Genomic DNA, 12,299 nt, shown 5'->3' with positions numbered 1-12,299 from the left:
CCTGATAGGCTACCTTGATGCTTAGGTCAAGCATGATACCTGCACCACGGCAGAATCCGACCCAGCAAATCAGAGATATTAAGAATGGGAGTCCAACATGTCACTTTACAGGTTAGGCACAGGACAGCATCAGAACACAAATGTTTTTTAAAAATGCAGCTCTGGGGTTTTTTTCTTGCAAGAGGTCAAAAAAATTTCTAAAAATATGTTTCGATGTTCCCAACCTATAAGGTATGAGCAGCATCTTTTATTTGCATTCTCAGCAAAAACCAGAAACGAGTATAAAATGAGTATTCAGTGTCATAAGGTAACTCAAATGTAGGCTCTAGATCTGTCGCAAGTGGCCAAAATGAGGAATGGCAATCCAGTAATTTAAGCATAAATTGCACACCAGTCCAAGAGGCAGGTTTCCTCCATCAGTAGCTGTGAAAAAGGCATGCGTTGCATGTACAAAGAGATGCACTCTGCAGGGTCGGTGTTTGCAAGACAGCATGCCTTCTCACACATAGACACGCCAGCCCTGACAGCCCAGGACACGTACAGGTGCAATTATGAACGTTCTGCTGGGCTGGAAGCCTTGCGTGCCGCCGTGGGAGCGGTGGAGCGGGCACAGAGGCATCGCGAGTGGAAGCGAGCGCAGGGAGCGCCTCAAGGGCCGCGCTGGCCTCGCTCCGCTCGGGCTCCCCCGCGGCGCCGAGGCCCAGCCCGGGCTCCGCCGAACGCCCCCAGCCCTGGAGCATCCCTTCCCTTCCCTTCCCTTCCCTGCACCAGCCGCCGCACCCAGCGCGCCGCGCCCGCTTCGGGCGGACAATGACCGGCGGGCATACAATGGTGCAGGGCCGGCGGGAGGCTGAGGCGGCTGCGGGCTGCGCCTGCCACACCTCTCCCGCCATCTCCTCTCCATCACCGCTGGCTCCCGCTCGCGCTCCCCTCCCGTCCATCACCTCCATCCGCGCCGCCGCCCCGGGGCCCGCAGCCGGCTGGTCATTGTTCTACCGCCGCGGGCACCGGGCGACCCTCTCGGCCGCTGCCGCCGCTCACCGTGCCGCCAAGGAAAGACGCCGAGCGGCGAGGCATGAGCACAGCGCATCCATCTTCCTGCCGCCGCGGCGGCTCCAACGCCCGCACCGGCCCCGCCGCCTCCTGCGCGCCGGCGCTGAGGGCGCGCGCCCGCCCCGCCGCCGCCGCCCCGCGGCCGAGGCTGCGCTGCCGGTCCGGGGCTGCGGCAGCCCCGCCCGCCCCGCCGCAGCTGCGCCCCGGCAGCGCAGGCAGCGCCGCGGGGAGCGCGGCCCACCCGGCTGAGGGGAGCGCGGCCCACCCGGCTGAGGGGAGCGCGGCCCACCCGGCTGAGGGGCGCCCGCGGCGCCCGGCTCCCTCAGCACTGCCTGGCGGCGGGGCCCCAACCAGCCAGCCTCTGAGGGCGAAGGGCCGTCCGGAGGCTCCGTGGCCTCAAGCTGGAGCTCGCCCCAGGCCTTGCGACTTCCGAGGGACACACTTTATCACTAGTCTCCATTTGGACAGCACGTCAATGGCCACTATATTGGGGAGTGTGACCTTCGTCACCCTGGGGTTCACCTATCCAATCAATGTCTTTCCAACTTAGAGACAAGGACACTGTCTAGAAGCCACAGTATCAAACGCTTTGCACAATCACAAGTAAATGACACGAGTCACTTCATTTATCCACCAGCACATTAATCCCCACGCAGAGAGGCAGTACCAAGTTTATCAAGCACAATTTGCTTGATTGTTCCAGTACCCTAGTGACAACAATTTTATAAATGGTCTCACTGATATCCTCAGGTTTGCATGGAATTAGCAGAGTTCTTGGAAAAATACATCAAGATCCAGTTTCACTGTTGAAAACCATTGCAGTAGAAATGGTTGTTGAATGGATACTACGGAACATAGGACAGTAATTTCTAGAGATGCCCAGAACTAAGAACATGGGTTCCCTCTGCTCCATGGAAATGTAGCAAATGCATTGTACAGAGAGCCCAGGGCTGTGACCCAGGTCTCCTGATGTGCCCACCTGTACAACTGGTCTCATGAAACACAGGAAGCTATGGCTAAATGGGAAGGCTTTATAAATGCTTTGTCCTTCATTTAAAGTCATGCCACAGACATAGGGGTGTGGCTGTAAATTTATATGCTGTAAATTCTGAAAATTTATAGGCTGTAAATTCTGAAACAAAGGCATAATTATCTTTTTGCCTTCTTAACAAAATGATCCATTATAGTTCATTTGATTCCATTGCTACAGTACACATGGAACCTGAACCATAAAGCCCAAGAACTGTAACTTCATTATTTTTCAATTGTGCTATCCCAACTGCTTTTCTACTGAAAGACAAAATTATCCATCAGATCTACAGTGAGAACTCAGACAGCTGTCACCTGAGACTACGTGGGATTCCTCTGACATTTACCAATCCTTTAACATACCCATGGGACCTATCTCTAAGTGCCTATTCTACTGCTGTGTAGTTCAAAACAAGCAAAAGTCGTTACATAGACAGATAGGTAACAGTTTCTGATGAGGACAGCAGTGATACCACTAAGAGGTCCTCCAAAGAAGTGCAGTAAAGACCAGAGGTAACTTGGCAGAATCAAACTTAAAATGTATTTTAACTCAAGCAGACAGCTCTTCCAAATGCCTCACTTAGCAGTCCTGTGTAGTGGGACATGTCTGCCCTCTGACTGGAATGACTTGGTGAGAAGTAGAGCAGGTTCTCACATTACAGCACAGGCACTTGGACATCAGGCTCCCCTTTCCCTGTTGGGGCCTGTCTCTCTTCAGCTGTGGACTCTGCTAACTCCTTCCCTTTATGGGAGGACAACAACAAAAGGAGGAATTTCCCTAGAAAGAAGTGGTTGCATGTCCCACTTGCAATGTCACATCCAATGCACAAGTTAGAAGTATCAGAATTGTTCATGGAGTTACAGAAGACAGATTGAGGGGGGAGACACGACGTGTGGGAGTGTTGTTGGCTGACAATGATGCCGGAAGGAAAAAGGGAGCGGCAACATCTGTGGATGATGTTTCTCCTTGGTTGCGAAGCTGTAAGATCTGGCGCAGCAGGGCTTTTCCTTCTTCTCTAGTCTGAAATTAATTTGTAGAAAACAGAACAGTACAACTATGAATGGATGGTTTCTGGGTCAAATTCAGTATGTAAGCAGTGTAACTTAAAGCAGCTTGTCATTCTGTAAGGCTACAAGCTATAAAAGCCATTCTCAACTCTTTTTTCTTCTGCTCCTTAGAAATGCTAAGGTAAGTCACTTTTTTTCATTTTAGTCTTTCCTCCTTTTACTCCTGATTGGTGTGTTTCTTGGGTATTTCAGAGAACAGAACCACCAACCACTGAAGCTGTCTAAATATTCCAGCAAGTAGATTGGGAAAACTTTGACTAAGGTGAACTCAGGTTGGAGAGAGCTCCAGGCAGCTTTGTCAAGAATAAGCCAAACACCCTGCACTCATGGTTAGTGTCTACCGACTTTACCAACATGAAATTAAAAATCCCAAACTGCCCACTTACAGATACATAACATCACAGAGTATGAAGCTGCACACAAAACCCAAGTACTGTTATACTCTCTGTGCCGTCTACACAAAGAAGATGAGGAAAAAAGTTTTAAAAGTACCACCACTACACAGTGTATGGGAGTTTGTGACCATTCCACTACCTCCTCAACACCAATATTTTTAGCAGCTTTAAGACTGCCATTTGAAGCTTCAAATTCTTTTACTTAGTGAATTCCAATGAGGTATGGTTCAGTTTCACTATCTATACCACATTCCATGACTTTTATCAAACATACTCAGCATAACTGATCAGGCATAGATAGATAACAACCACCATTCAGGATGCAACTTGTATGGCAGACAGCCCTTATTCATAGAAGACTCCTTCCACTCTGAGGGGAGCCAAGATCAAGGTCATAGATCCCTTAAGAAAGAAGCACCAAAGACTGCACAGGTACTCACATCATTGAAGGCACAGCATTTCTGAGCACATGCTGAGGCTTCATCCCAAAGCTTACATTTGAAGTAGTACTGGGCCAGGTAACGAAATGCAGTACTGACCTCCAGGTGCTCCACTACCTCCTACAGTGAGTGGGGTATAAAACATCATTTGTAAGTGCCTTCCTAAGTAGCTGTATACCATGTTTACTTCTCCTTTTATTCCCAAGCTATCTTCTTACCCCACAGGAATAGATATCCTGGATGTATTTGATGTAGCATTGAGCTGCCTGTTCAGATTCATTCAGCTGTTCATGCAACCTACAAAAGGAAAAAAGTGGGTCACTGGAACAAGGCTGCCCTGTTGAAGACCTTCTTGGTCTGTGAGAAAGTACCTGCTCACCCTGACCTGGACTAAAGCCAGGTCCTTTCCTTCAGAATTTGCAGGACATGCAACATGTACAACCCCTTGTGGAAGGAGATGATCCAGTTTGCATTCATGCTGACAGACAGAGAGGCAGTCAGATAGTGACTAGACAGCTAGAAGCAGTGGCCTTTGTATATTCTGTTGCATTTTAAACCTTTTAACAGACCTTTGCCATTCTACTTACTATTTCCTCCAGTGCTCCTTCTTCCCCTGCTACAATCCAAATTTGTACAGCAGTTTCACTTTTCATTTGCCCCCTTTTTTCCCCTTCTTTGCTTTTCCCACTTCATACTGCTTTATCCCCACCAAAACAAAATTAGTGCTGATGTCACAGTATTCACATTAGACCTCTTTCAATGTCACAGCTATATACTAGAAAGGAAAAATAAAACCAAGCTAAAATTTTATACATCATATACTGTCATGGTCTGCTTTTAAGCTGCAATACAACAAATACAATTGCTAGTACTACATGCTCAAAACACCTCAGGATTCAGAAGTCATTTGCAACCCACATAATGCTGTCATTCTCTCTAGTTATCCTGATGGAAACAAAGATAAAGCTGGACACCAAAATTTGCAGTCACTACAGCCCTAAAGATACCAATTCTTACACAGCTCCAAAAGTAATATTGGCTAACAGCAATTCCACTTGTTTACATTCTGTATTTTATCATTAGGTATCAAAGTGTGACTTGCATTCAACACAACCGTGACAGTTCAGTGAGGGTACATACTCACTTGGCAAGTTTCACAAGTGCCATTTTCTCCACATCTCCCACAGCATAAGCTCTCCAATAGCACTGTCAAGGAAGGAAAGTCACTGAAGCATGCCACAAAAATTAGTCCAGTTCATGACTCCAGCATGCAAATCAGAAACAAAAAATTACAGGGATTGTCAGCAAAAAGGGCATGTATCTGCAGACCACTCCTTATTCATCAGCTGCTCTAGTTATACTGCAGCAGTACTTCCCCAACTGTAACTGCCAATGAGTTTAGGTAGCACTAGCTATATAATTTTGCTGCAATTTCACCCAGTGTTCTGCAAGACACCCTAGTCTTACACATCAGTTCTCACCTTCTTAGCTTCCACCAACTGATTGAGTTTCTCATAGCATTCTCCTAGAGCAACCAGCATACGAGAGTCATTTGGTCTGTAAAAGAGCAATTCTTCAGGTAGTTTAATGGACTGCCAGCTGATCTCAGGGTGAGGGGAAGATGGGGGGTGGTCAAGGAAAAAAAATAATCTACACCTGGCAGTCTGTCATCCTTTTGCATAAAGCATCACTCTTACTCCTGACCAGTCACCCTCAACATTTAACTGACAAAGCTTTTGTTAACAGTTAACTAACACAACTAAAAGGATTTGGAACAGTGGGACTGCACACATCACAAAGCATAGATGTTTTATTCCTTCTCCAACTTAGTTCTTGCATGTAAATTCCTTAGCCAGAATCAACCAGGTCAGAATGAAGACCAAAAAACATGGCTCCATTCTCAACTCTACCTGAGCTGGTGGGCCCGTCGGTAGTAGTAGAGACAGTAAAATGGCATTTTGAGGATTTCATAGGTTTGCCCCAAGCCATACCATGCTCTGTAGTCCCTTTTGTTCACCTCTATTGCATGCCTGTCAATGAAAAGAAGATGAACTAGACAGAAATTCAGGATCAAAACCAAGACCAGCAAAAACACTAAGAAAAAATAGAAGATACTACTTCAGAAGCAAACACAATTTTGTGCAGTACATGAGCGGTACCTATAAGCCTGGATAGCTGCAGATGTGTTCTTCATCTCCATATACTCATGTCCCATAAGTGTCCAGGCTCCTAGATAACGAGGATTCAGTTTCAAGGCCCTCTGGAAATAGAGTGCTGCTTTTTCATGCTGGGAACGCAAGCTATAATAATTTCCTAAAGTAAAAGGCATAATATTTAAATAATTTTTAAAAACCCACAACCAACCAACAAAAAAAGCCAACACCAATAGAGAAGTAGAAAAAATGATGTAATGTGTATTATCTACTACCTCCTAACAAATTTTAAAAGAGTCCTAATACAGACAGAACTAATTTAAACCTCAAGAGACCTAATAGCACTCTGTTCACCAGTCTTCTGGTCAATCCTTTTCCAGCTGTACCAATCCATTTATGATTCCATCACTTTGGAGCGTCATGATCTAAGAAATCAATTTCCTGCTCCTGACACACAACTATTTCTACTGGAGTTTGAAGACTATAAAGGGATTTTTAGGTACATGGGTCTACTTTCTACCCTAGTACTATTACAGCAGCCTTCAGAGAGAAATGAGGGAAAAAGGTACTCTGTCATTTTGTCTGCTTTTCAGGCTGCCTGAATCCAAATTCAAAAAGTGGCGATTTTAATTGCCTTGCCAGCTTATCACTTCCTCAAGTGTTTCCAAGATTCCCTCACACAGCCCACACCCAGCAAAATAAGATGTAAAAATAACCTTACAGAATTGGCTCTCACCAATTACACAGCAGGTCTCAACACGGTACTTGTCTATCTCACAGAGATTATGAGCCAGGTAGCTCAACTCAGGCTTCATGCCCTAGTGGAACAAAAGAATCAAGTAATGAGAGAGCACATTATGCTTTGAAAGAAATTGCAGTAAACAATTGGCAATGCATACAGTGCCTCTCTTCCATGGAGTTGGGAAGAGGAGAGCAAGTATTCAGAGAGGCCAGACACCACCAGCTGCTTCACCAATGTTTAACATACCTCCAACAAACACCATCACTATGGACAGGCCACAGGAAGAATGCTTACCCTTACATAGAGTAAGTTGGAGAAAGTGTCCATGTTTTCTATCCTGTAAGGATCTTGTTTCCTTAGCTCATTAAAGATCGATAAAGCTTTGTCAATATCTGATGAAAGAACAGCATATGGGACATCAACAACTATAAATGCCCAGTTTGCATTAAGGGGGTCATTCCCACTTAGTGTCACTGACCTCTTATATTGTGGTAGGCAACTGCAATCTGAGAGATTATATAAGTGCTTTTGGAAAATCCTGCATCAATGAGAGACTGATACTTCTGTAGAGCTTCCTCTATCAGCTGCAGCTCTGTATAAATGTGTGCAAGAAAGAACTCTTTCATCCATGTATCTGGCAAGGAGAGGAACTTCAGCTAGCAAGAATCAAAGAAAAGAGATGACAATTAGAAGTATTCTACAAGGTACACGTCACAAAGAATCCATTGTCTTCCCTCCAATGACTTAGCAGATGGTCCTGAGGTAGGAGGCCTTCCTGCAGTCGCTTTCTTAAACCCATTTGGTCAATCAGGGAAGAAATTGCCTTCAAATATAACATTACCTGGCTCTTGCTGCAGCTATTAAATTCAGACTTTCTTCCTATGTTTAAACATCAATATCATAACACTAATTTCAATGAACCATGTAAGCAGACTCAAAATTATGTAACAAAACTGCACTTCCTTTTTCCACAAATTGGTAACATTCTTCTGCATCACTTTTTAAAATATTTTTTTAAGTACTGTTTTAAATACTTCATCATTCAGAATTTACTGAAGAATTCCAGAAGAGAACTCAAATTCCATACAGAAAGAAAAATAATCTATTTTGGTTTTATATCTTAAGTTAGTTTCCCTGATACAATTCACCTCCTATGTGGCTTTGCACATTATCTTTTCAGCTTTGAACGTAGCAATTATATATATCCTTTCAAGCTATGAGAAGTGCTCAATAACCGAGGAATTAGAAACAGATTAATAAAAAATAAAAAAGGGACATCTCTTAGGAGGATCTCCTTCATGTGACAAGATGATAACTCCTGACAATGACAATTGCTTCCAAAAATACATGAATTGGAAATTTCTTAAACCACTTTGTGGGGGAATGATAAGAAATTAGCCGTGCCTGTATAAGATTTTCAAGCTACAGCACAACAAGCTATTGAAGATAAAGAGGATTTTACAACATAAATTACAGTCATGGATTGCCTTGCCTGACAGTGTCTCACGGAATGAAGCAGTGGGCAACATCAATCTTGTGGAAACAGAAACACTGGTCACTGAATCAGGCTAAACTCTTGAGCTTTGTTACCACATCTTGGTATCTCCAAAGTTTTACCATCTCTTTATCTGTAATCAAGTTGCAAAGTTCCAGCCAAGCTCCCCAGTGCAAAGGCAGAACATGAGCAGCTTCAACAAACACATCTATTGCTTCTTTCACCAGGTCCAGTTTCCGCAGCACAACACCATACCTGCAAAAAAAAAAGTATCAGCTTGACAAGAATCATGCAATTCTGCATATCCACACAAATATTTAAGAAATACGTGCCAACACTTACAGATAAAGGCCAAATCCATCCAATTCCTGTGCCTTGTGTTTCTTGCTGAGCTCAACTCTCAATTCTCGTAGAGCTTCATTTTTCACCTGTCCTTTTTCCAGAGGTCCTACATGAAGAGAAAGTCACACAGCTAGCTTTCAATAAGGAGTCTCACCACAACAATGCCAAGTCTAGGGTACAGTCAGAATTATCACTGACATGACGGCTTCCCAGCCTGTGTTTATGTTCCCCATTTTAAAGAAAATTGCTTAGTCTGGTAACCCAGTTTAAAAGAGGACCCCTAAGAGATGAAAATCTGCAACCTGTAATTAAGCCAATGAATCGAAAGAGAAAGAAAGAAATAATGTTACAGAACTTATTATCCAAAAAGTAGAGGGGAAAGCCATAGACCCAGGATGAGTTACAAGAAGAGTCAACAGCAAAAGCTTCATTATCTCATCATGCATTTCCTGACACCAGAGACTTACCCAAACTATCAACTGTCTCATCATCCTTTTTCTTTTCCCCTGACTGTGGAAAAGAAAGAAAATCCAAGATTATAATATAATAGTGTTTTTCTTGTGTTTGCTGCAGCACTTGCAGCAGTGTTTAAACTGAGTTTTCACAGACAGCACAGTTCTGAAAAGAACAGCTCTATCTTTCTTTACCCCAACACAGAACTTGGACTTCAAGGTGGTCATTAGGAACCAAGCAAAAGAATAAGCAAAAAAATAAGATATGCCAGGGAGGGGTCGGAAGCAGAGGAGTTCAGTGCTAGGAGGCAACCCTTTTTCTACCTTACCAGGTATCTGGAGTACATGTACAAGAAGTAAGCTTTCTGGCTCTTGCAGCCCTGTAAAAAGTAGGCAGCCCTGTCATATTCCTTGAGATCAAAGTAAGACTTGGCCAACGTGTAGGCATCCAGATCACGAGCATCCTCCTGCAGGGACACACAAGAGTTTTAAGACCCAAGAAGCTCTTTAGAAAAATCACGGTTACAAACATAGCAGTGAAATTGCTCCAAAAGCTAAAAAATTTAGTTTGTCCATCTTTAGAGATGGTTTCAGCAGTATCAGAAAAGTTCCTCCACTCCCTCACATGATCCGATTCTAGAGTTCTCAAATAACAAGTACAGACTATTTAAGAATATTTAAAATAAATGGTGAGATTTCAGAAACAAATTGTGGCAAGCTGCCAGAAGGCAAGGCTTAGCTGTTCAATTAGTATGAAAAACCATAAACAAGAAATCTACTCAGGAATTCCACATAAGAGAATATTAATCTGCTAACATACAAGAGAACACTTCCTTGGCAATTATACCTTGAAATGCATTTATGACTTGTTACACTTCTATAACACACCAGGACACACACCCCTGAGTTCTACTGTATTCCTACAGAGGTGGGGATTGAGACACAACTTGTTTCTCTTGTGTCTTAGCAAGCACAAGTTTAATGGCAAAACATAATTTGTATTAAAATAAATTTTGACCTCAGTAAAGAGGAATAAAAATAAACTAGCAGGCATATGATTTCAAATTTGGCTTACAGAGTGCTTCATTTAGGACACAGCAACAGATAATGCTTTCATCTGGGAAAGCACATTAAGCTCTCTGGCCCTGTTGAACACACTACGGAAAGGATGTTCCCAGCATAATGACAAGATCGTAGCTCAGTGCTGACTCCTGCCCGTGGGACTTAGGAGATTGCAATCACGTATTTTCCTCCACAGTTAAGATTAAACAGCCCACCCACACGAGCTGCAGCACCTTCTAGGGCTCACAGCCACTTCCCCCCAAGCACAGCCTGGGCCCATACCTCGGTGAGCACGGGCGGAGGCGGCAGCTCGCTCAGTGGCAGTGGCTCCAGGGCGAATGCAAGTTCAGCAGCCCTAAGGGAAAGAGAGCAGTAGGATTATTGAATCATCGAGGTTGGAGGAGACCAGGTCCAACCGTCGGCCCAGCACTACCAGTGTAATCCCTAAACAACATCATCTAGCGCCAGATGCAGACACCTCTTAAGAACCTGCAGTGACTCCACCACCTCCCTGAGAAACCTGTTTCAGTGCCTGACCACCTGAACATTCAAAAAACATTTTCCAATAGATATTATTGAATATCGAATCTTATCGAATCTCCCCTATCTCAACTCAGGGCCATTTCCTCTGATCCCCTCCCCGCAGGCACAGCAGGAGACTGGCTCCCACCTCACTGAGAACTCCTTTCAGGGAGTTGCAAAAAATGATGAGGTACCCACGAGCCTCCTCTTGTCGAGACGAAACAAACCTAGCTCCGTCCCATCCTCCCTCCCGGCACAGAACGTTAGCCCGGGGTCCGCCGAGCTGTGCCCGGCCCCGCTCACCACTTCCCGCTGTGCTGCAGCCCGCGCTCGCGGCTCCGCTCCGCCACACTCAGCAGCTGCTTCTTGATCTCCCGCAGATCCGAGAAATCGCTGCCGCCCGCCGCCGCCACCATTGCCCCCGCCGCCATCGCGCCAGCCCGGCCAATCACGGCCCCGCCCGCCAGCCCAGCCAATCACAGCCCCGCACACTGCTTGCCCACTAGCCAGCCCGACCAATCACAGTCCCGTCCGCCGTTCCGGCCAATCGCAGCCCCGCACACTGCGTGCCCGCCTGCCGGCCCGGCCAATCAAAGCCTCGAGCACTGCGCTCCCCCGCCCCTATACGGAGTCGTCTGCTTGGGCGAGGGCGAGAGGTCTTGTGACCAATCCCAGGCGCGCGCAGGAGCCGTGCCGCCTGATTGGCCGATTGTGGCGGCCGCGCGCAGGAGCCGTGCCGCCTGATTGGCCGGTTGTGTTTGAACTGGCAGCAAGTTCGCTGATGGAGAAAAGAGTGTCGCACCGTAAAAGATTTCTGATTTTTAGATGAGTGTCATTTGTAAATGACACTAATTCTTACACTGACTCCAGTATAGAGTCTAAGGCTACCACTGGCCTTCACTGTAGTGATGACTACTATGAAAATTTCAACGTTGCGTTGATCTGGAACCATTTCATCTGGAGCCACCTGCTGAAATTAAGATTCCTCTACAAAGGTTTACAGAGATATGAAATGCCCAGCCTGTCCTTAAAGTGGAAAATGATGAGTTATTTATAGTCTTCAATGGTTTTTCAAATAGACAAAGCAAATTAGACCATTACTTGAAGTATAATTTTAGCGTTACATGTGTTTTTCCCTTTCTTAATTTTAGCCAAATGTTTTGCAAGTTCAGTTGTAGCTTTGACAGAAAATACTTCTATTACTCTGCCGACCCATATATCCAAAATGGAAATAAAAACTTATTTGTTGTTGTTACTACACAGATGGGCCTAGTCAACACAAAGCCTAACTCATACCTCATTCTCTCTCTCTTTGCCCCATCTCAGAACACATGTGAAAAGAGCTTCAGAATTTTTTTCGATAATACATTTTTGTTATACTTTCCATCTCTTTTATGTTCTCCATATGTAGGGATCAGGTGTTAGCGCTCTACAATCCTAAACATTGTATTTCATATTCGTTTGAGTCCATTAGTTGGACTCAGTGATCTTATCCAATCTAAATGATTCTGTGATTCTCTGCTGGTTTTAATATAAGGATGTTCAG

General features: G+C 44.9%; 2 protein-coding genes across 5 annotated transcripts in view; both read right to left on the bottom strand.

The window, feature by feature from the left end:
- Positions 1-1,159, bottom strand: part of JAKMIP2 (janus kinase and microtubule interacting protein 2) — a 38,706-nt gene extending 37,547 nt beyond the window's left edge. For all 4 annotated transcript variants that reach the window (XR_010441980.1, XM_064725368.1, XM_064725370.1 and 1 more), the window contains exon 1: positions 1,042-1,159. The gene's annotated coding sequence lies outside the window, so the exon portion shown is untranslated. The remainder of the gene's footprint in view (positions 1-1,041) is intronic.
- A 460-nt stretch (positions 1,160-1,619) lies between these two features.
- Positions 1,620-11,213, bottom strand: CDC23 (cell division cycle 23). Its single transcript, XM_064725077.1, has 16 exons — positions 11,057-11,213; positions 10,514-10,586; positions 9,499-9,636; positions 9,185-9,227; positions 8,718-8,823; positions 8,498-8,630; positions 7,359-7,536; positions 7,175-7,272; positions 6,875-6,956; positions 6,145-6,298; positions 5,896-6,015; positions 5,467-5,542; positions 5,130-5,191; positions 4,204-4,282; positions 3,986-4,105; positions 1,620-3,103 (listed from the first exon to the last, which is right to left on the bottom strand). Exons 1-16 carry the CDS (start codon positions 11,182-11,184, stop codon positions 2,933-2,935), a joined length of 1,761 nt encoding a protein of 586 aa, XP_064581147.1. The 5' UTR covers positions 11,185-11,213; the 3' UTR covers positions 1,620-2,932.
- Positions 11,214-12,299: the final 1,086 nt, after the last annotated feature.

Source organism: Zonotrichia leucophrys, chromosome 13 (assembly GCF_028769735.1).
Source record: "Zonotrichia leucophrys gambelii isolate GWCS_2022_RI chromosome 13, RI_Zleu_2.0, whole genome shotgun sequence".
Lineage (NCBI taxonomy): Eukaryota > Metazoa > Chordata > Aves > Passeriformes > Passerellidae > Zonotrichia > Zonotrichia leucophrys.
Note: the sequence above shows the minus strand (reverse complement) of the source record. Positions and strands in the feature narration are given on the sequence as shown.

Coding starts and splice junctions, on each gene's coding strand:
- CDC23 (XM_064725077.1), bottom strand. CDS start 11,184: ATGGCGGCGGGGGCAATGGTGGCGGCGGCGGGCGGCAGCGATTTCTCG. Junction 6,957..7,174: donor CCAACTTACTCTATGTAAGG/GTAAGCATTCTT, acceptor TTGTTCCACTAG/GGCATGAAGCCTGAGTTGAG. Junction 6,299..6,874: donor TGAGACCTGCTGTGTAATTG/GTGAGAGCCAAT, acceptor CTTTTACTTTAG/GAAATTATTATAGCTTGCGT.